At 43.7% G+C, this 22,569-nt stretch overlaps 1 protein-coding gene, 1 long non-coding RNA gene and 9 other non-coding genes across 17 annotated transcripts in view; 10 read left to right on the top strand and 1 right to left on the bottom strand.

The window, feature by feature from the left end:
- Positions 1 to 9,787, bottom strand: part of ZBTB37 (zinc finger and BTB domain containing 37) — a 36,284-nt gene extending 26,497 nt beyond the window's left edge. Inside the window, exons 1-2 of the mRNA XM_048860327.2 lie at positions 9,694 to 9,787; positions 312 to 1,263 (exon numbers count right to left, since the gene is read on the bottom strand). Coding sequence (XP_048716284.1) covers positions 312 to 1,234 — 923 coding nt within the window. The 5' untranslated portion in view covers positions 1,235 to 1,263; positions 9,694 to 9,787. The remainder of the gene's footprint in view (positions 1 to 311; positions 1,264 to 9,693) is intronic.
- Positions 9,788 to 10,027: 240 nt separating this feature from the next.
- Positions 10,028 to 22,377, top strand: LOC125640808 (uncharacterized). 7 transcript variants are annotated; one of them, XR_007357906.2, is made up of 14 exons: positions 10,028 to 10,070; positions 11,796 to 11,843; positions 12,652 to 12,674; positions 12,981 to 13,026; positions 13,497 to 13,522; positions 14,467 to 14,588; positions 16,191 to 16,216; positions 16,700 to 16,742; positions 17,315 to 17,341; positions 17,922 to 17,972; positions 18,976 to 19,015; positions 20,262 to 20,315; positions 21,541 to 21,582; positions 21,801 to 22,377. It is a non-coding gene; the product is annotated as an uncharacterized LOC125640808 (long non-coding RNA). The 7 variants fall into 7 exon arrangements; XR_007357909.2 differs by having other exon boundaries at positions 10,050 to 10,070; positions 11,796 to 11,828; positions 12,655 to 12,674; XR_007357907.2 differs by having other exon boundaries at positions 10,054 to 10,070; positions 11,796 to 11,828.
- On the top strand, positions 11,258 to 11,335 carry LOC125642043 (small nucleolar RNA SNORD74). The gene has a single exon (XR_007358251.1). It is a non-coding gene; the product is annotated as a small nucleolar RNA SNORD74 (small nucleolar RNA).
- On the top strand, positions 12,507 to 12,573 carry LOC125641996 (small nucleolar RNA SNORD75). Its single transcript, XR_007358209.1, has one exon. It is a non-coding gene; the product is annotated as a small nucleolar RNA SNORD75 (small nucleolar RNA).
- LOC125641989 (small nucleolar RNA snR60/Z15/Z230/Z193/J17) lies at positions 13,336 to 13,419 on the top strand. The gene has a single exon (XR_007358202.1). It is a non-coding gene; the product is annotated as a small nucleolar RNA snR60/Z15/Z230/Z193/J17 (small nucleolar RNA).
- Positions 13,732 to 13,819, top strand: LOC125641990 (small nucleolar RNA snR60/Z15/Z230/Z193/J17). The gene has a single exon (XR_007358203.1). It is a non-coding gene; the product is annotated as a small nucleolar RNA snR60/Z15/Z230/Z193/J17 (small nucleolar RNA).
- LOC125641988 (small nucleolar RNA SNORD44) lies at positions 16,561 to 16,625 on the top strand. The gene has a single exon (XR_007358201.1). It is a non-coding gene; the product is annotated as a small nucleolar RNA SNORD44 (small nucleolar RNA).
- LOC125641995 (small nucleolar RNA SNORD78) lies at positions 17,133 to 17,196 on the top strand. Its single transcript, XR_007358208.1, has one exon. It is a non-coding gene; the product is annotated as a small nucleolar RNA SNORD78 (small nucleolar RNA).
- On the top strand, positions 17,406 to 17,481 carry LOC125642042 (small nucleolar RNA SNORD47). The gene has a single exon (XR_007358250.1). It is a non-coding gene; the product is annotated as a small nucleolar RNA SNORD47 (small nucleolar RNA).
- Positions 18,835 to 18,902, top strand: LOC125641997 (small nucleolar RNA SNORD75). The gene has a single exon (XR_007358210.1). It is a non-coding gene; the product is annotated as a small nucleolar RNA SNORD75 (small nucleolar RNA).
- On the top strand, positions 20,101 to 20,180 carry LOC125642032 (small nucleolar RNA SNORD79). Its single transcript, XR_007358240.2, has one exon. It is a non-coding gene; the product is annotated as a small nucleolar RNA SNORD79 (small nucleolar RNA).
- Positions 22,378 to 22,569: the final 192 nt, after the last annotated feature.

Genomic DNA, 22,569 nt, shown 5'->3' with positions numbered 1-22,569 from the left:
GAGAGGCAGATTTCCTCCTGACTTACTGGGGGTGACCAGCTTGTTTCTGAAGGAGGATGGTTGATACCCTTATGATTTTACCCTATCTAGCCTGTAACTGGAGAAGCTGTTCTTATTCACCACACAGCAAATACTTGAGGACTAGTAACAGATATACTTTTAAAGAAAATCTGTCAGCACATAAGCCTAAGAATAGTGTGTGAAATAAACAGCGATAAATGATCAGGGAAGACACATGGTCAAGCGAGATACAAATATTGTGGAGTATGCTCTTCCAACCACACTCAGTAAACGGGTTAAAGGAACCTCACCTGTCAATCTCACTGCTGGTTGGCCTAACCACTTTGGCTCCTGATGACCCTAATGTGTAAGTCTCCTGGCCCATCGATCCGTGGCCTGTTGTGTCAATTACCATGGTCGTGACCTCCTCAGCGCTGCTCCCATCTTCTCCCGATGGCTGATTCTCCGTTCCCAGCCACTCCTCCAGGTTCTCTGTTTTAATGCGCACTCCTCCAAGCACCCTAACATCATCGTCGTTCCGTCCCCCACGGTCAGCCACTCCTGTCTCAACGTACCACTGTCCTGCTCTGTTAATCCGCAGTATGGGCTCCCTGCTCTCCACATCTGAACTCTGCTCAATTATCTGAGGGCTGGTGGACTCCTCAGGGGGGCTCAGCTCCCGAATGTCCAGCACAGTGCTGACCTGGCCTAGACGACTCCCTTTTGGAGTGTTGTGACGTGGGCTCAGAGAGCGGTTTAGATTTGGGGTAAGCCGGTGAGACTCTGGGGGTCTCTCCTGATGCTTTGTCCTAGTCTGACTAGGTTCAGCTTCAACCTCTGCCACATTAATTTTGAAGTGAATTCCCTCGAGGATCTGCGTGCATTTGTCTATAATGTGCTGCATCTGTAGGAAGCTGGCTGCCGTTAGGTAACTGATGATGTCAGCCAACTGCAGGCATATCCGCCCGGTATAACAAAAGGAAAGGAGCTGCTCAAAAACAGTGGGGTTCTTGATGACTGAAATGGAGACTGTGCTCATCTCGTTCAATGACATATGGTCACGGAAGTAGGGTGAGCTAGCAGCCAGCACCACTTTGTGAGCACGGAAAGCCTGTCCTTGCACATTGACCACTATGTCACACAGGCGGCCCTGCATGCGCAGCTGGTTTAGGTGGCTCAGGACAGAGTTGCTGAAGTCCGGGATCTCCAGCTGAATGTTTCCACTTTTCTCCATGGCTCCCCAGTTGTAGGTGTACAACCCAGCTGGAAAGAAAAACAGAATTAATAGGACTAGTGATAATTTGTACTTGGAGCACCCTTCACCCATGCATCTTGGGGGTGACTTGATTACAACGTATAAATACCTACATGGGGAACAAATATTTAATAATAGGCTCTTCAACCTACCAAAGAAACATATAACATGATCCATCGGCTGGAAGTTGAAGACAGACAAATTCAGATTGAAAACAAGGTGTACATTTTTAACAGTGAGGGTAATTAACCATTTACTATGGGCCATGGTGGATTCTCCGTTACTGCCAATTTTTAAATCAAGATTGGATGCTTTTGTAAAAGCTCTGCTCTAGGAATTATGTTGGGTAAAATTCTCTGGCTGGGGTTATGCAGGAGGTCAGACTAGACAATCAACGCTTCTGAAACTGTGGACCCCAAAGTGGGTCGGGATCCCTTTTTAATGGGGTCTCCAGGGCTGGCATTAGACTTGCTGGGGCCTGGGGCTGAAGCCTGAGCCCTGCCACCCAGGGCCAAAGCTGAAGCCTGAGAGCTTCAACTCTGGGTGGCGGGGCTCAGGTTACTGGCTCCCTGCCTGGGGCTGAAGCCCTTGGGCTTTGGCTCCCACTCCAGAGTGGCAGGGCTAGGGCGGGCTCAGGCTTCAGTCCCCCCTCCTGGGGTCATGTAGTAATTTTTGTTGTCAGAAGGGGGTCGTGGTGCAATCAAGTTTGAAAACCCCTGGACTAGATGATCACAACAGTCCCTTCTGGCCTTGTAATCTATGAATCTTGAAGCACTTTGATTTTCCCAGAGGTATTGTGAAGCTTGATTTACTAATGCTTGCACGGGGTCTCAGCTTTTGCATTCTGTGGATCACTTTATAAGATAATTAATCTTCTAATGGACCCACCTCCACAACTCCTGCTGCTTAGCTCTCAAAATTTCACTCTGTGGGCCTCCAAAATGAGCTCAGTAGAATTGATTTTCCCCACATGGAAAACATTAAAAATGGTTGAGACACTAACATATGTAATTGATTGCCTAATGGATGATAATAATACTTAGCACTTATACATCATTTTAATCTATAGATATCAAAGGACTTTACAAAGAAGAGCAAGTATCTTTATACCCATGTTCTACAGAAGGGGAAACAAAGGTGGAAAGTTGAGGCCTAAATTTCCATATGTCCACTAACTTTGGTTGCCAAGCTTCCAAGAATTTTTCAGAGGGCTCAACCCATATAACTTAGGTGCCCTAGGTGTTTCAGGTAGGGCACTCAAAATGGAGGCTCTCAATATTAGTAGACACTTCTGAAACTTGCCAAAAAAAAAAAAAAAATCACACAATAAGTCAATGACAGAGGCTAGAAGAGAATCCAGTTCTCAACTGCAAGTCCTGTGCTCTATAAACTGGCCAAGCTCCCGCTGTGAAAATGAAAAATACAGTAGCTAACATTTTTATTTCTTTGGGCAAAGAGATGAATACAGCAAAATATTAATTGTGAATGATGATGGTCAATGACAACAAGTTAATTAGTTTTCCTTCCTTCATTTTTCTATGATCCTCGTGTATCTTGTTGGCAAAGTCTGAAAATGAGCCTTCGCCATATATGGTAAAAATTCCAAATGACCAAATGTAGATGTAATTACAAATAAGAATGATACAAAACTAAAACTATAGATGCAGACCAAGTAAATAGCACTCAATAAAAACCACTTGTGACATAAACAGGCTCCAACTTGGATGGCATTTGAAATGCTGATTAAGCAGACTACAGCAGGCATCAAAACAATTTTGGGGAATCCAGGGATATCCTGCCTTAGATTGTATCTACTCTGAGAAATCATGAAGTCAATGGGACTAGTCATATGCATAAAGTTAAGCATGTGTGTCTTTCCAGGATCAGGGACTAAGGCTTAAAAGGCACTTTGTGGGGGGTTTGTCCATGCACAGCAAAATACAGTACTAAGCTTGAAGCTACATAACTGTCTGTCATACCACAAAGATGTGCAAAACATTGCAAAACTGTACAATGCCGCAGGTAGAAATTTTGTGTACCTACAGGGTGGTTAAGATTAAAACCCATAAGTTGCACAAAGCAATTGTGCAACTTCACAGTGCCATATCTAAATGTTCTTCCTTTTTGTCCTGTCTTTTAAAAAACAAACAAGAAAATGGAGTGCAAAGGTCTAAGTTCATGCAATACTAAGGTTAGAATTTTAAACATGAGGAAATATAAAAGCCAGGGTCTTGATTGTACTCTTAACAGTGATGTACAAAGGAAAGTAAATTGGATGGGTATTCTTTTGTTTTTTCTGGTGTAGTAGGAAAGCCAAAAGGTGGGTTGATTTTTTTGGTTTTTTTTAAAAAGCATTTTATTCTGTTTTTTTGTATTCCTTCGCAGTATCTGGAATCTCAAGTCTTGTCTTCCCTGGTTTGTTGAAGGTGTCAGATGTTCATTATGAGCTCTCTCACTCCTTAACTGAAGGGACAACAATGCTGAATCTTTAACAAACGGATCCAACTGTTTGTAGGGTGTTTGAGTAAATTGGTGGTAACAAAAAAAAGTTTCACTTCCCTTCTTAATTAATCTGGTGTCACTTGTCTAATATCTATAGCCCTCATCCTGCAAACATTTAAACACGTGCATAACTTCACTCATGTGAGTGGTCCCATTAACATCAAGTTATGCACATGTTCAAATGTCTTCAGGATCAGAGGCCTGAAATCACATAATCCTACTATGTCCTCCACTTGCACATTTCTAATGTAAAAATAAATGGTATTTTTTCTCTTGTTAAATCATTCAGGTCTTCTTTCTGATCATAAACACAGAATGGCATTGCATCAGGGTATACTACACATCTGGGTCTGGAAGCCCTAGGGTTCAAGGCAGGACTATGATGGGAAGCAAGGGTTAATGGATAAGGTTCAGAAGCAGCTGGAGCCTATTAGCCTCCCAGGAAACCAGCCTGAGATATATGAAGGAATTTAGAGTAGCAGCCATGTTAGTCTGTATTCGCAAAAAGAAAAGGAGTACTTGTAGCACCTTAGAGACTAACAAATTTATCTGAGCATAAGCTTTCGTGAGCTACAGCTCACTTCATCGGATGCATTCAGTGGAAAAAAAGAGAAGGAAGACTCAGTTAGGTTTTGGCTATTGGCAGTCCTATTCTACATGCATGGTAAGGGAAGGTAACTATTTTTGGTAGAGCCTCTTAAAAACAATCTGTGAGTTTGTTTGCCTTAACCCTGAAGGCAGAGGAAAATCAGAACCTGCATTTGTTTTCCCCTAAGCAGGGTGGATTTGATTTAAATCACTAGTCAGGAAGACTCTCTATTGATTCATGGATTTCTACATAAAAGTGCATTCTTGTTGGTTGTTATAACCTTAATACATATTCTTCACAACTCAGAGACAGATGTACGTTTCATTTTTAGAAGGTACACACTATACATTTTTAAAGTGATTTATTTTGAAAAATTTTCAGATTAGTTTTACAGCGATATCAGAAAATGAATGATTGTTTATTTCATTTACCCAAGGTAATTGAAGCAGATATTTATGAAGTCATTGGGAGGTAAACTATCGCCAATTCAACATCTTGTTAATATTTGGAGGATTTTCTTGCCATGCTGTATTAGGAGGAGAACATCACCAGACAGACATTTAAATTGTTTTATTTAACTATTTCTCACCTCTATATATTATTTATTTAAAAGCATTTTTGCTGTTAACAAGCATGTTACCTCTGGAGACACACATCCATAGTTTGAGAACTGCAAAACAAAGCCTCTCTGATGGTATCTTCTAGACTGAGCACGGAGTCCCATTGGGTAGATAGACAGAGTAACCTAAATAATCTATATGTGAAGCCCCTGGAACCCCATAAGATTGGGTCCCTAATCCATGAACTATTGGAACTCATTTACAAAACTTTTCTTAAATATTACATGAATATATTGTCTCATACTATAGAATTAGAATTTATAATTCCTATTCCATGTAGAGATATCTTTGAGCTATAATGTATTTAATTAAAACTATCTTTAGATACGTTTTTTTCTTCAAAAAGCATGTTATCAAAAAAAATCTGATTTAAATTTAAAAAATCCAATTTTTTAAAAATAATTCATTTTTATCCACCCTGCCCCAAAGGCAAGGGGATTTAAAGACCTTTGTTTACATTGACTCTGAAGAGATGACACTTTAGGACTTGGGTAAGCCTAAGTGAGAACTTTTCGTTCTAGTTTGTCCACAGACAAGTGCCCCCCTTTCCCTTTGAAAATCACCTTTAACTTGCCCCCACTGTTTAGAAGGTAAATTCCAAGCAATAAAACATAACAAACATACACTGTATGAGTCAACGTTGCTGCGAGACCTCAATTTTTGCATTTTCTGGTATTAGTTCCTAACCTTAGTTTTGCAAAAAACCTGGGTAATGCAACTTAGAATCACAGAACTGTAGGACTGGAAGGGACCTCAAAAGGTCTTCTAGACCAGTTCCCTGCACCCAAGGCAGGACTAAGCTCTAGATCATCCTTGACAGGTGTTTGTCTAACTGGCTCTTAAAAATCTCCGGTGACTGAGATTCCACAACCTCCTTATGCAATTTAGTCCAGTGCTTAACCACCCTGACATGGGAAGTTGTTCCTGATGTCCAATCTAAACTGTCCTTGCTACAATTTAAGCTCATTGCTTCTTGTCCTATCCTCGTAGATTAAGGAGAACAATTTTTCTCCCTCCTCCTTGTAACAATCTTTTTGGTAACTGAAAACTCATTTTATGTAATAGAAAAAACTGAGTTTGTTTAGACTGGAGAAGAGAAGAATGAGGGGAGACCATTACATAAAAGGTTTTCCATCTTCCCTCATAGTTCATGTTTTCTAGACCTTTAACAACTTATGTTGCTCTTCTCTGGACTTTTTCCAATTTGTCCACATCTTTCCTGAAATGCGGTAACCTGGACACAATACTCCAGTTGAGGCCTCATCAGCACAGAGCAGAGCAGAGCAGAATTACTTCTCGTGTCTTGCTTACAACATTCCTGCTAATGTATCCCAGAATGATGTTTGCTTCTTCGTAACAGTGTTACACTGTTGACTCATATTAGCTTGTGATCCACTATGACCCCCAGATCCCTTTCCACGGTATTCCTTCCTCGGCAGTCATTTCCCATTTTGGATGCGTGCAGCTGTTTGTTCCTCCCGAAGTGGAGTACTTTGCATTTGTCCTTATTGAATTTAATTGTATTTACTTCAGGACATTTCTCCAGTTTGTCCTGATCATTTTGAATTTTAATCCTATCCTCCAAAACAATTGCAACCCCTCCCAGCTTGTGTATCATCCACAAACTTTATAAGTGTACTCTTTGTGCCATTATCCAAATCACTCAGAATACTGAACAGACCCAGAACTGATCCCTGGGGGACCCCACTCATTATTCCCTTCCAGCCTGACTGTGACCCACATGTGCACTCCCTCCAGGTCTTCACTTGAAGAGCCTTTGGAAGCATCAGCTGGGCAGTACTACTTGCAGGAGCATATTACATTTGTGCTCCAGATGCTGCAAAGGCTTCTGATGTATTTTAAAATACAATTTAAGGTATTGGCCTTATAACACTTGTTTTCTGCTTATATTAGAAAATGCCTCACTCTGAGGTGCCATAGCAGTTGAGGCCACCAATCTTTGCCTAAAGTTTGGGGGACAGGTTTTCAGTGATGGACCCTCAACTTGAACTTATCCCTTGTAGCACAGATACACTCTTAGTCATAAGAGAGCAGGCTTGATGACTTGCAGAGAAAGCTGCAAACCCTGTGTTGGAGGGGCTGAGTTGAACAGGAGAGGCTTAGTACTTGTGGACTGACAGTATTAATTGTTGGCACTGGCCAACTTGAATAGCTTTTGAACTGTAAAATGTAATTTGGACCAAGAACTCGTCAATTATGAACTAAAATGGGGGATCTTGTCACTCTAAATCACCAACTTTTTCCATCAACAGAAAAAGCTTGCCAGCTCTTGTTTTTTAGCATGAGTATATTTGGTGTCTCAAAGCCTCAGCTCCTGGAGTTGGGTGATAAATGCAGGGGGCTTTTGGTTGTTTTTTTTTTTTAAAAGCTTCTAGCTCTCATGGTTGCAAAGAAGCTCGAAATCATGAACTTTAAAGGCTCAAACAAGGCAAATAAAACCTCCAAGTTTATTCAGTTAAAATCTCATGGGGGGGGTGGGCTAACCATGACTTCTGAATGCTCAGAGTTAGCAATAGTAGGGCTCTCATCTTAGGTTTTATCAATACATCATGCAGAGTCTGACATTATCTGGAGACTAAAGAACACTTCATTCCTGATTCTCTTCAGAAACTCCTGCACAGGAGTAGGTGACAAACAGAAAGTTTCTGGTAGCAACTGCCGCTAGGCTAGCACGTGTGTAGAATGTACTGGGGGCAGTGGAGTGTCTCCAAACCACTGCCACCAATAGCCAGAGCACCAGATGGTGGGGAGCGCACAAGCCCAACATAACCAGCAGGAGTCACCTGAAACAGCACAAGATAGCATTTAATTCCCAAAACAGCTCCAGAACTAGTGCTTGAGCCAAACTTCTGGAAACAGCCTCTTAAAGACTTCAGCTCTGCTGGATTCCACACTGATGCCAGCAGTCTGAGCATACTTCAAGTCACTGTTCTCTGCTTTCTTGATGCTACTTTTTTTTTTTCTCCTTCCCTCACCTCGGTCCCAGGGAAGCCACACACTTCTGCTCCAAGTCCAGCTCTCTAAGGGAGGGAGATTTGCACAAGAGATACTTCACACAACTGGGCTACAAAAGCTGCTGCTCTACTGTAACACCACGCTGCTTCTACCAGCTCTTCCAAAACTGGAGCCCCAAGGAACCACCTTCAGGGCTTTTCACTACAAACTAATTTCACCACTGCCTTCCATCACTTTCTCTGGAAGCCTGAATTCAGTCACCAACTAGTTAACTTTGGTGTCGCAGCCCTGTGTACTATTCTCATGTGTATTACCTGCATCTATCTCTTTGACCCCTGCCACTCTTTATCCTTCCCTATTGCACATCTTTGCCCACTACCACTTTCCTCCCCTGTGTCTTCCTAACAACCTGTGGTGCTTGCACTCTATCCAGCCTCCTTTACTCCAATCGCTCCAGTTCCATCAGAATAACACAACTCAAAGTAAAAGCTTTCACTGTTAAAGAAAAGTTAAAATGCAGAACCATTGTGGCCTGCGTCTATAACAAACAGAAGCAACCACATGATCTTATCACTGTAATCTTTTTCTTGGCTTCTACCTCCCGATAAATATTGTTATCCTTGCACTTTAATAGTAAGTTCCTCAAGGAAGGGACTGCTTCTTATGTTTGCAACTGCAACTGCATGCTTGTTGTGCTGTATAAATAAACATTTGCAGGGGGTGTTCCCCAAGGTGAAGTAGGTAGGGTCTTGCCCTTCATATGGAAGTGGAGTAGGGTAGAGGGTGAGAGGACTTGTGCATCAGGGTAGGGGTGAGAAGGTCTGCCTCTCACAGCTTGCATGGACATTGCACCGCCACCCATGCAGGCAATTGTCGTGTGGGGGTTTAGTCAGGGCATGTCTTGCCATCTAATCCTACTCGGAGCAGGTCTAGAGCACACACTGACTAAAAACACGGGTGGCAGTCCATGCCTTATATACACAAGCAGTCACATGATCACTGGCCCTGCCTGGTGGCTGTGCACTTAAGGGAGAATTCCCCCAGAAGTCTAGTGTACACAAGACCACAGAGTAGAGTTACTGCTAAGGAGGATTTCAAGGCTGGCGGGTGGCTAAAGAGTTTGCGGGATGGGGATGTCCTGCCTTTTGCTAGGAAAAGAGCAGACGTGCTTCTCCTGGTGGGATAGAGGGACAGCATCTCATTGGGATGCGGCTGTGGGTTCAGGGACAGCCCTGGGGTGGGGGAGAAGTACGATGGGTAGGAGAGTGCTGGGGTGGGGGGAATGAGGGGAGCTTGCTCTTGGTGGGCTGGGGTAGCCACTCACAGAGGGGCTAAGGAGTAGTTGTCCTTGGTGGGTCGGTGGTGGGGGTGGAGCGGCCCTAGGGATAGGGGGGAGCTGACCCTCATGGGACAGGGCTGGGAGTGGTGGGGGTGGGACAGCTCCTGGGAGGGGGAATGTGGCGGGGAGCTGCTCCCCATGGGACGGGGCTGGGGCAGCCCGAAGGTGGTGTTGAGATAAGGGGGAGGCAGCCCCCGGGGGGTGCCCCGCCCATAGGGCGCTGCTCCGTGCGGGGAGGGTGTCCCTGGGAGCACTGCGCTGCCCCGGCAGGGGTCTCTGGGCCAGGGAGGGGGCCTCCTGCGCCGACCCCACGGGGGTGAGAGTGACAGCGCCCCGGGAGCTGGGCGGTTCCAGGCCTCGCCTCGTCCCACCCCGGGGGGGCTGCCGGACCCCGAATACAGCAAGTACCTACCTCCCGGGGGTGGGAACGGGCCGGAACACCGTCCCGGAAGCGAAACCCCCCGAGCGGGCCGCACCCCGGAAGAAAATTCCTCCCCCCTCTCCTAGTTCGTATCCCCCCGCCCCCCCGGTGCCCCGGTAAGGAGCGGCCGCGCGTCATGTGACCACGCCCATTGCAATGCGGCCGCCATGGCTCTTTGGGGGTGGAGCCTGGCTTCCGTCATCGCCACTGCTCTGTGGGTAGCTCCTATGAGAATAGAGTTCCGGGTCCATGATTGCCGCTGCACTGTCACGTGACAGCGTGTCGAGGCGGACATATATACCGCTGGCACCGCCTCCCTCCTTCCTTTTGCTGAGCGGGCCCCGGCGCGGAGGTGGCGGCGCGGCTGGGTGAGTATCACGCGCCTTTACGCCGCTCTGGCAGCTCGATGCTGATCAGTGCCGACGCCATCGCGGTCCATGGGCGGTGTGGCCCCTCTATTGGGGGGGCTTTGCCGCCGATGGATGCGGGCTGAGGAGGATGGAGGTGGATTGTTCCCACCCCCCCCGCCCCGCCTTGTGTGAGCTCCTGCTCCTTGGGGGGCGCGACGCTTAGGTGGCTTCATTGATCTTAATTGGGGGCCCGTGAGGTCTGGGCAGGCTGGCGCACCAACGTCCCTACCCCCCCCCGGGTCAGCCTAGCGGCTTCGCTGAAGGAGGAGCGTTGTATGCGGGGGGTTGTAGTGAGTGTCCTTGCGCTTTGCTAACCTGGTGTAGGGATGGCTTTGGTGGACTCCGACTATGAGGCCATCAGAGGCGCACGGCATTGTAGGGTCTTGGATTGGACTATGGGGCTGCACGTGGTGCAGTGCCAGGAGAGCTGGACTTTGCCCTTAGCATCCCCAGTCTGGGAGGGTCTTCAGTAGAGCCTCAAGTGACTCTAGAGCAGTGGTTTTCAACGTATGGTTTCTGGGTGGTGCCTAAGATTTCCAGATTTCAAAATGTTTTATGTTGCTGCAAATGAAAAACGCCTGCTTTAGAGAAATGCCTGCTACTAGACTGGCAAAAGCAAGTCTTTTGTGTGTGGGACAGTCCTTGGTTCTCAAAAAGTAGCCCATTGCTTTTCCTAAAGCTGTTCAGACACAGGATTTTTAGGCCTGAGCTCTACGAACGAGCAACTTGTAGGAATAGATCAAAAATAGTGTTGTGGCCCCGTTCCTCTATTTTATAGTCATGTGTAGGCTCATAGTAGATCACTAGAGCTTGCTGTAGCTTGGGTGCCCATTGCTAGCTTCTCAGTAGGAAGTAGCTTGGGGAGTGATTGGCCTTCTTTGCAGCCCATGTGGTAAAGGTTGAGATGGAACTGGAAAGATGTAGCATCAGTGTAGTTGGAAGGTCGAACGCCCTTAGAGTAAGTTGGAAAGAATACCTGAACATTGCATGAGAATACCTAGTGGAAAGTGTTGAATCTCTCCTACTGTATGTAGGAGAGCAAGCAAGTCTGTACAAGCATGGTTGTTCCTTAATAATAGTTACCAGGCCCAGATTTCCTTTTTTTTTAATGGGATAGTGTTCTGTCTTAGTGCAACTTGCCCTCATGTACATGCACATGATGAAAACCATGTTGGTAGGGACATCTGAGAGTATGATGAATACCAACATCTCTGAGCTGGACATGGGGTGACTTCATCGCTGGGCAATGACAAAAATAGTTTGGAGGTAGTATGTTCTAGTCCCGTTTAGACAGGCAAAATCAAATTGTATTAGTGATTGCCTGAGTGTAACTAGGTGCTGTATAAAGTTGTAATTGCATTGGAGAAGGAATGGTGGGTAATCATTAATGCCGGGGGGGTGGATTTTCTTGCAAAAAAACCATCTAGTTGGCATTAACTGGCCCTTTTAATAGTCTGAGACCTAACAATAGCGCCTCAGACTATTAAAAGGGCCAGTTAAACAGAACAGGTTTAAGTGAATTTGTCGTGCAGTGTGCTGTAGCTGTTCTGGAATACTTGCTTTGGAGTCCTATTAGTCTTGCACCTTTTGTCAACCTGACATAACGTTTTCAGACTATCTAGGTAGGCTTTTTTCTGAGACTGAGGAAATTATGTAACATACATTATATCTTTCTGTTTTTAGCCATGATACATCAAGCAAGTTCTTCCCTCACTGGTAACTATAAAACTGGTAGGAACCGCTTTTCAAATGTAGGGTTTAACTGGGGAACAAATACTACACCTGTACTCTGATATAACACGAATCCAGATATTACGCGGTAAAGCAGTGCTTTAGGGGGTGGGGCTGCGCGCTCCAGTGGATCTATGCAAGTTCGATATAACACGGTTCCACCTATAATGTGGTGAGAGTTATAAGCACCTGGCTCCCGAGGACAGCGTTATATCGGGGTAGAGGTGTATCTGGCCTAATACAGGTCCATTTGAAGATGTCTGGCTTGACTATTCTTAAGAAATCTGGAGTGCCTGCTGATCTCTGGAGATGCAGGGCCAGTGGTGTTCCATGAATCTTCCAATTGCTGTTTACATAGCAAGTTGCTCTTAATTGGCCCTCTTCTGTGGTTGTATGGGCAGTCCCTCACCCTGCTGTGGGTGAAGAACACCATTCTTTCTCTAGGCTTTAATATCTCCCTTCAATCAGTCTAAAGAGATACTCCATTCTGCAGTTGTTCTTCCCTCCACTAGTAACACTTCTGAAGGGGCTAAACAATGGCTTGATTTTTGGGACAGGACACTGGCTCACATTCTGACTTTTAGGACAGTCACTTCAGATGCGTTTTCTTCATATAGGCCTATAACAAAAGGTGTTGAGTGAAAGATTGCTATTAAACTGAACAGCCAATGATGCTTTAAAGATAAGAGTAGTGGACAGAAGTGATTTCTGAGAACTCTGTTCTGAGGCTTTATTCAGTGCCTGTTATCTTTGATCTCAGACTTTGTTTTACCAATGCCTGATTTGGTTTCTTTGTTTCTTTTGTTAGCAGACCTGATGCCACTTGCTAAGGTAAAATCCTGTTTAATTTTTTGCATCATAAATGAGGAACAAGGTTACTTAAAGATAACTGAATGTAAATTACAGTCTAGATGCCTTATTTTTTAATCCAATCAGTACGCTAACTAAACATTTCCAGCAGCCAAATACCAGACTTTCCTCTTGTGCCACAATGATGACACTTATTTGCTACTCTTGACCAAGAGAATGATGAGCGCTCAACCACCTGTATTTCAAACTGAGGCACAACGCTGTTAGGAACAGTTTCATCTACTGATGTCTGAACCTGCTTCAAAACTCTCCTCTCTTTTTTCTCAGGATTTAATGGAGGAAGTTGGAAGCCCCAGAGAAGGAAGGTTCTCTGGTAAGAAACAGAATAACTCCTCTTGGAAAAACATCTCTATGGCCCATTCATGGGTTTCTCCTTCCTTTATGGAGCTGAGGCAGTGCAATAGCAAGGGTGGTTATGGAACATGTTTGGAGTTCTGCGTCTGCTTAATACAGTAGAATAAGTCTAACTCTTGCTATTACTCTGAGACTCTTGGGTTGTCTTCTCTGAGTAGCTTTCTCTAGAGCATCTTTTCATTCAGAGCCACTCCCACCTATTGGTAGATCACACTAACTAAACCAAACTCCTTATTAGAAAAATAGCTTAGAACCAGTCTCACCAAAGCCGATACAGTGATGACAACATAGTTCAGCAGAATGCACAGTGACGAACACAAGCTTTGTCTTTCGCTCCTATCTGATGTATCTGGCTATCATGTGATCCTCCCCAGTACATATTAGAAATGCTAAAATGGTAATGGTGCCTAATTTTTCCTTTTCATATAGGCCTGAAAGGTGAATCCTGATGAAAGGTAAGTCATTAATCCTGACCTGGGCAGGTTGTTCCTCTGGCAAAAACTGCTGATTAAAAGTGATATTTGACTAGTAAATAGTGTCTGGGGAAGAAATCAACTCTAAAGAACTGGCTTATTTTTGGGATGCCCAAGTCTTTCATGCACCTCAGACAAGGAAGTAACTTGACTTGCTTTGTATTTTCAACTGCCATTCATCTTATCTCCAGTGGAGGCTGTATATGATGATAACATAGTTCAGCAGATGGTCTATGAAGAACATGCTGTACTGTCTTTCGCTCCTATCTGAAGCATCCTCCAGTTGCTTGTGATTTACTCTGGTAGCCAGTTCACATGGAAAGCAGGGGTCATAAATGTGCTCTCCCCTTGTCTACCAAAAACTGCTCTGAAGAGTGGCTTAGGCAAAAAAAAAATTTGCTAGTCTTCTCTAGTAACTGGATTAGAGAGAAACTCTCAAGGGGTGGGATGGGGGAGAGAGTCAGTTCCCACAAATGAATCTAGAAAAGGTGAAGCACAGATTATATTAGGAATAACTTGGTGCAGAAGTTATTTTTGTGCTTGGATACTATTGGGTGTCCTAAAATGCATTAGATCAAATAGCTTGGTTTAATAAACTTCTGAAGTTGATGGATGTGCAGCTAGCTATACAGGAAATGCTATGTAAAGCCACTTCGCCACTCTGTTTTGACCATTAAACTAGAACAGTTAGCATAGTAACACTACAAATCTATCTAAGCACTTAAATATAAGACACTTAAGTGTGTCTACACAACAGCGTAAGAAAAAACTTCTGTCTGTAGATACTCACTTCAGAGGTCATGGTTAAGTTGACTATCTTTTTTTAATCCATCTAGCTGCATCTGCGCTGGGAGTTAGGTCAAGTGCTCCAGTAATACTCATATCTGTAGTTATTTATTGTATGGTAAATGTCTCTTCTTTTACAGGCTGTGTTAAACAGATTGGCTTTGGATGACCACTGCCTAATCTGTGGAGATGATGATTCAGCTTGAACACAGTTCCATATTGTTTGCAGGGAGAGTAGAGCACAGGACACTTCACACACAAGGTAACTTTGAAGGACGCACTTTCTAGTGTAAATACTACATATTCCACACTGTCCTGCAGTCATCTATTGAATCTGCTTTACTCTTGCTTTGCTTCTGTCCTGTTGATTATTTGAATGTTGGCAGTAGGAAACCTTGAGCTTTAAAGTGGAGTGAAGCCAGGAAGGGGAAAATATATGGAACAAACAAGAAATGTAGTATATGAGGTTGATCTAATAGCATCTGATCCTATTAGACAATTTTCACTAGGACTCCTCAAATGTTTACAACGAATATTCTTATAGTATTAAACCTGCTGTACAGGGGGGCAGAAATCCTAAAACTGAACCAAAACTTGGAGTACTAGGTTTAATTCTTGACTCTGCCATACGCTCCTTCAGTATTGGGTAACTTGCTTCATCTCTCGATGCCTTGTTTCTCCATTTTTATGGATAGAGAATAACTTTTGCTTGTTGAAAATGTAAGCAGTTCAGAACAGGGACTGTCTATGGTGCCTAAACACTCCCTGGTAGGTTAATGTTTTTAGCAAGCTGATTTGCATTGTACAGTCATATGGTGTACAACTCTCCTTTAAAATGCAGGAGGCGTAGCTTTAGGGGAAATGGCCACATCAGTATTTTAATCTGGCAACTAGGTTTAATTAGGGTAAGTGCAGAGTACTTCTTTCCCAAGCCCTAGCCATTTTATCCTGCTGTAACATTTGAAGTTAACTTACTATTGACTAATTGTGGGAACTATCTGTTTTTAAAATCTTTGTCCATAAGACTAAGAGGCAGCTCTAACAGAGACAAGAGTTGCAGAGGAAGACTGACAGATGCAAGAAGCTGTTAAGTTAGGGTTTGCTCCAGAGGGAGCCCTGTCCATCTTTATTTGGGTGGTGGGCTGATGTAATCTAGACCTCCAGGCTTGTCTTCACTGCAGAGTTAATTTAGGGGCCACACCTGAGTAAGACGCTTCCTGTTCACATACAGCCCTGTGGTCTGAGTGGTACTTTACACTCAAGCTAGCTGGCCTGTCCTAGGGTATACCCTAATGCCCTGAGTGCTGCTTATCTCCTTGCTTTGCAGTCAAGATTTGGCTAAACCAGCTGAGTGCTGATAACCATCCAGTGCCTTCCCATAACTTCCACCCTAAGTGCTCAGGACAGACAAGTTCTCCAACAACTCACTGTGAACAAATCATAGCCATGGGATATGCACCCAAAAGTCCTAGCAACACACAAATGCAGCACCAGTGTGAACCAGTAACTCAAGATACAGCTTTGTAGTTTGGCTGCTTGCACCCAGTTTAAGCCAACATAGGAGATCAGCAGTCTAGCACCTGAGTTAACCTCATCAATGAGACCTATCCAGGAAGGGGGCAGTAAAATAGTTCCTTGAGGGTCTCCTAGGATTGGTGCAGGATTCTTAGGCGAGTACCCATCTCCTACATTAGAGAGGATGTCATGTGTAATGGAAAACAGGCTGTCTCTGTACTGTAGATGATGATGAATCAGGTCTCTGATCCTAATGAGGATAAAATTGACTAAACTCTGATACAGTTGTATAATTAAATACTATATAAACTTATTATGAGCCCCAGCTAATACCAGCTTTCTCTTGCAGGCTTCGAAGGGGTGCTTGGGTATCCTGTAAGTACTATATTTTTAACTTCATGGGAATAACAGAGTAACTAGAGATGGGAAAGGGATGGGTCTAGAGTATGCCTCTAAAATAATGAGGTTCTAGCTATAAAATCTGTTGAAGTAGCTAGAAATATCAATGCTGGTTGTTTGTTGCACATCACATCCTAAAATAGAAGGATGGGAGGAGAGCTGGCAAAGAGCCCAACACTAACAACTTAGCCCACGTAGCAAACATGTACAGCTCCCATTGGCATGAGAAAACTGTTTCTCATCTGCTACTCCACCATGGCCTATCCTCACCACACAGATTTTTAGTTAAAAACCGATTGTTGCCCAGTCCATGCAAGCAGCCTGTATGATGAGGTGCAAATAGACTGACGCAATCATGGAGGTCTGTAATTAGCTCTATCTGACTTCGGGCATCTGGCTTGGATTTTCCTGTTTCGTGGTTGATTCTCTGGGTTGTCCTGACACTTTGCTTCATTCCAGGACTGGGATGACTTGGATGTACGGAGTGCTGCTATTAGCAGTGGTAAGTAATCAGTCTGCTTAGTTTTGCTTTGGTTTTAACTTGGCTATTGACCTAATGTAATAAATTGTTCGGTTCCCTGCTACAGTCTGGTGACCAGATGCTGGCATCTAAGGGTCTCATGCAGTATGGTGGAAGTCCTACTAAAGTTCTTAAAGTAGAATTCCTGTGAGGTTTCCTGGTTTGTCCTTTTCCTTTTTCTGCCACGAGATTTCAGGTACTGCTAGCCTGCAGGGCTCACTTAAGGATAATCCAAGAGTGCTTCACCAGAGACTTAATGCTTTGTTTGATACCTGTGGATAAACCGCTACAGTGGATTTTGAAGACTTTTGTGTTCTAGGGAATCGTGGAATGTTGTAGGCTAATCCACATAGCAGCTGTCTCCTACAGGGTTTATAATGATGTTGAGAAATGTCTGACCTGAAAACAGTATGTGGACTACTTTATTACTGAAAGACCCTGTAAATGAAATAATACAGAACTAAAGACACTATTTTACTTTATGCAGAATTGCTTCCTTTTTACTCATGGAGAGCTGTCAAAAAGAAACTAATGCTCTCACTTCTGCTTGTTAGGTCCTGGCCCTGTCTTGAATAAACTTGGTGAGTATGTATTTTTGTTTGGACCAATCAGTTGTTAACTTGCAGCTAGTAGGAGCATTGTTGTAACCAGTGATGAAATTAGATTCTGCCAAATGAATGTCCATGATATTACTCCTTTCCGTTCCATTTATTCTGAGGTTACATTCTTGCTCTGTCAAAGTTAGAAATGGGAAAGGGAGTGTCCTCTAAACTTAGACTGGCCCACTGAAGCTTGGAGTTGAGGGGATTTTAAAAATGTATGGAATACATGGAGTGTGTTGTGGCTTCTCAACTGTTAGAATTCTTTAACTTGTCCCTTTTGCTCTAAAGGTTACCCATTTCAATGACACTTATGTCTGGATGAACATCTCTCAGATGACAGGGTCTGAAACCTCTACTGCTTAGGATGGGCCAAGGAATGATCTGTTCACACCCTTAAATGATTAAATTAACCAAGCTTTTAAAAAGCTGGTTCATACTTCACTTGGTCACTTCTGCTAGTCTTCCACACTGTAGATCGAGAGGAAATTTATAGTCTACCTAGTTTGGGTTACTAACTCGTGTTATAGTACACTTTAAACAACTTTCTTCCCCCCCATAGGCATTAATATTAGAAGATGACAGATGATCAGGACAGCATTTCAAGTGAGAGGTTTGTATCTTACTCTGTTCCTTTGTGGGTTATATGTGACAAAACCAGTTGGGTTTTAATCCTGTCAAAGTAACGGCATTGTATGATGGAACCAACCTTTCATTGTTGTGCTTGTATGAAGCTCAGTGGCTTCACTTAAATACTGTAGTTTTAAACTTTGGTCCTAGAAACAGACATGTACTGTTGTCAAACTCTACCACTATCAAGCATGCAGAGATTTGTGGTAGGTGTGCCTCTAAACAATTAAGGAGCAAGCCCTTGTTCCAAGATACTAGGGCTTTCAAAAACACTCAATTTTAGCCCAGCACTGTTCCCACTATAGTCAGTGGGGGAAAAACTCCCATTAACTTAAATGAGAGCAGAGGGGGGCCAACACAGAGCACTCGCAAAAGATGTTAATAGGCTTGTATGGTGGGACTTACCCATCTTGAGATGCTCCTAAACATTCTTCTGTTTTAATACACCTCCTGCACCCCCTTTAACACTTGTACCATAGAAGCAACATGGGAGTAGCTTTCAAAAAGCTTAAATTCCTACAATAGCACTTTGGGCCACTCTGTGCAAAATGGTGATGGCAACTCTTGCAATAGGGTATTTCATGGGGTGAATGTTTACACACTTTCAGGGATGAAATGACTAAAACTGCATAGTACACATCTGTGCAGAACCTTGGGCTCCTGGGCCCTAGCCACTGGACCACAGTGATGTGACTCCTTCAGACTGAGTCGAAGCACAGCACTTGGAATCCAGATTAAAATCTACTAGGATGCCTTCCCTGAAGCTGTATAATATAGGTTCCCTTCCCTCTTGCTTTCCTTTACAACTGAACAAACAGTGATGCTTGGCTTGGGGCTAGAATTGAAGCCTGTGATGACTTAGATTATAAGAGTAGTGGACAGAACAGGTTTCTGAAAACTTCACTCTGAGGCTTTGAAACTAGTAGTATGTCTGCAGGTGGAGCAAAGAATGACATGTAACATTATGAATTTTTCCCCCCCTCCAGAACTGGAGCGCACACCTGGAAAAAGGATCACTTTGCTGAGGTAACTCTTCACTTGAACTTGGAGTAGATTCTTCGCTCTAGATCTCTGGCTGCCAGTGGAAGCACACACTATGCTAGATATGTGCATTGACTGAACTGTTTGCAGGCATTATGAGCTGCTCTGCTTTAGAGTTGGGTTCTGGCAACTGTCCAGAGCTGGGAATGGGTGGCAGCCAATGGATCACTTGATTATCTGTTCTGTTCATTCCCTCTGAAGCACCTGCCATTGGCCACTGTCAGAAAACCAGATATTGGGCTAGATCAGTGGTTCTCTAACTTTTGAATTGGTGACCCCTTTCACACACAGCCTCTGAGTGCGATCCCCCCTTACAAGTTGAAAACACATGTTAAAATATTTAACATGATTATAAAAGCTGGAGGCAAAGCAGGGTTTGGGGGTGGAGGCTGACAGCTCACACCCTCTCATGTAATAACCTCATGACCCCACCCTATTTGAAAACCCTGAGGTTAGATGGACCTTTAGTCTGACCCAGTATGGCTGTTATGTAAATGCTAAAGCCACGCAGCTCTCTGCACAGACCCAAAGCCATAGTGGACTGTAGATGTTTCTGAGAATGTAGGGCTGAGGCTTCGCTGCTTATGGACGTCTGTAATGTAAAAGTATAAAGAGGTGAAACTTCCTTCTAGTCTCATGACTAAAAATGACCACACAAGAATTACCAGACATGACTTGATATGGTAAGTTGGCTGTTGCATTTATCTGACACGTCAATTATGAAAATGATATTCTAAGACTCCTCTTCCACTTCAGTTTTATGAAACCTCCACTCTTACAATTGACCAACCTCACTGCTAGTTATCACCAATTCTAAAAAGCAGAGACATCCCAGAATAAGTCACACCCAACCCAACATCATTTCTCCATCTCTGCTATATGGTTTGACCTAATATTTGTTTTTATATGCTAGCTGTCTCAGTGGCAGGTTGGTGCTACAGTGCGACTTTCAGCCCTCTGTATTGAGGGTGAGAGTGTATTGTTTAGCTCCAGCGGCATTGAAGAAAACTGTTCCACTGCTGACTATAAAGTATATTGGTGAAATGCTGATGTGTGTGTGTGTGTGTGTGTACTGTTAATGATGATTTTGTTGTAAACAATGGGAATCTCTCTGAAAGAGAATGAGGAGGAGTCTTACGCTGAAACAGTACAGAACTTCAAGCTGTCTCTACTAAAAATCAGATTCTACCAACCAGAACCTGTTGGTAAAAACTGAATTATTATGTTACAGAGTAAAGCTGGTCAAACATTTTATGAAGCAATCAGCCCACTGCCTGCCTGAGAGGTAAGGATAAAGCAGAGTACTGGGAGCTTATTTTAAAGATCAAGGTGACTCAGGCTTAGATTTTTGGAATCTCTTCTTGAGGGTCCATTGGACTGTCTGACTCCAATGCAGTTTAGTGAGGAGTTACTGAAACCTAGTGCTGAGACAGATCTGCTTGGCATATATTTGACCATATCTGCCAGCTCCCATGACACTCTTCCTTGTGTTAATCCTGCAGTTCCTGTTCACCAGTGGGGATGTCAGGAGAATTCTGACTCTCACACCAGCAGAAATGGTCAATTAGTTCTTTATGCAGAATCATTATTAGAAAACAGCTCGACTTCCATGGCTGACCATTAGAAGGACAGTATCTGTCTTGCTTCCATTAAAGCTAATGGGAGCAGGATTGGGCCTCTTCTGCTGGTGACAGTAATACAGTCTGGTCACTGCAGTCAGACAAAGCTTAGAAGCCCATTTTAGTCACATTCTACCTTGGAGTAACTCTGAATCAAAGCACTGCTTTAAAGCAAGCACATCTTAGTCTGTCACTAACTTCATGCTCCCACTTTTTGGGAGATGTAACAGTAGAGGGATAACAGCCTGAAACTAAACACCCCAGTGAATGAAAGTGCTATTAAGCTGATACAATGATAACATAGTTCAGCAGAATACACAGTGATTAACACAGCTTTGTCTCTATCTGATGTATCTGGCTACACCTGAATCCTGACATTAAAGGGCTCTTGTGGTCTTAAGTGGCTACATGAAAACAGCACCTTCTTGTTCCATGTTACCTGCTCCTCGGGGGCAATTAGTATGTCCACCTGAAGCATAACTTGCCCATGTGTGGTTGAAGGCAGAATTCTATAATCAGGGGCAATGGCTTGGCCTGCAGAACCTCTGTGGGGTGAACCTTTTATAAAGGACCTATCCTGGTGCTGAGCCTTGTAGGTCCAGTCAAATGCTGTGAAATGATATAAAAATACATCTGGCTTTGCTCAGGAAGGTTCCTTTGCAAAACTAAGATCCAGTTGTCTGCTAGCAGTTAAGGTCATCAGACTGTTGCACTTGCATTTTTACAGTGCAGGTTCTAAAATGCAGATGGGAAAGGGCACTTGTAACCACTGATTAAATTTGATTCTGCCAAATGAGTTCCAGTGGTGTAAACTATTTCTATTCCACTCTTGCTGAGGTGGTGCTACTGATGGGAGAATTCTTAATGTCCATTTTCCTTCCCTCTCTTTAGGGAGCAAGATTGATTTGAATGGACAGTTGAGGAACCAGAAAGGTGGGTATCACTTTACTCGCATTGCTTCAACACTTAACAGTGAAATGCTGCTTTGATCCCTTTGCTGGAATGGAGAGATGATGATTACAGCCTTAGCTTGAACTCTCTCTCTGATGAGTGATGGAAAATCTAAGGTCTGATCTGTTCCTGTCAATAAATCTCTTGTGCTTTAGAGTTCGGTGCTTCACCCTATAACAGTTTTTTGTCTCTCCTTGCAGCATAAGGAGTCTCTGGATACACATTCTGATGTCTTAAGTTTTGCCCCCAGAAGATAGTGCTCTTGCTTCTGAGGTGCTTGGGCATAGCCATGGAGGGGCCGGAGTCAATCCTGCAGCAGTGGGTGTGTCAAGCTGAAGGGAAGCAGTCTCTCTGCCACCCCATTTAGACTAAAAGTTCGGCCTGGAGTCCTTGTGCCACAGTCCTGCCTGCACTCGGAGCCTACCAGGACCATTTAAGGGGCTTGCAAGCATGTTGAAAGGGTGGATGCAGCAGTGCCAGGATCCTTGTTGTGTTCTACCCTTGCCACAATAGGTGACATCTTCTGGATGAAGAGTCCTCTACAAATTTGTGCAGAAAAGATTTAAGTTCAGAATGTCTCGCAGAAGCATGTTACAAGTAGGGCAACATTGACACACACACACTTTGGTCTCTTCTTAAATATCCAATTAAGAAACTAGACCTGCTCTGAACCTGAACTTTTTTGCCATATGTGGTTTTTAACCAGCACTAAGTAGACTTTAGCAGTAAAATAACAGCTGTCTAAAAAATGTGCTAAAATAAACTCATCAGAAATGACTAGTCTGGAGTAGTTCAGTGTATTATGTATGAGTTCAAAGCCTCAATGCGGGTTTTCTTTAAAATAGAATGCACCCTGAACTTAAAACTGTTTTAGGTCTAACCCTGTAGACTCCCTGCTATCAGTCTGGAACTGATGTGAATGTAAACAACCTATACCAGTTAGTACAGCACTTTCCGTACAGAAGGAGG

The sequence above is a fragment of the Caretta caretta genome, chromosome 8 (assembly GCF_965140235.1).
Source record: "Caretta caretta isolate rCarCar2 chromosome 8, rCarCar1.hap1, whole genome shotgun sequence".
Taxonomy (NCBI): domain Eukaryota; kingdom Metazoa; phylum Chordata; order Testudines; family Cheloniidae; genus Caretta; species Caretta caretta.
This window is presented reverse-complemented; position numbering and strand designations above follow the sequence as displayed.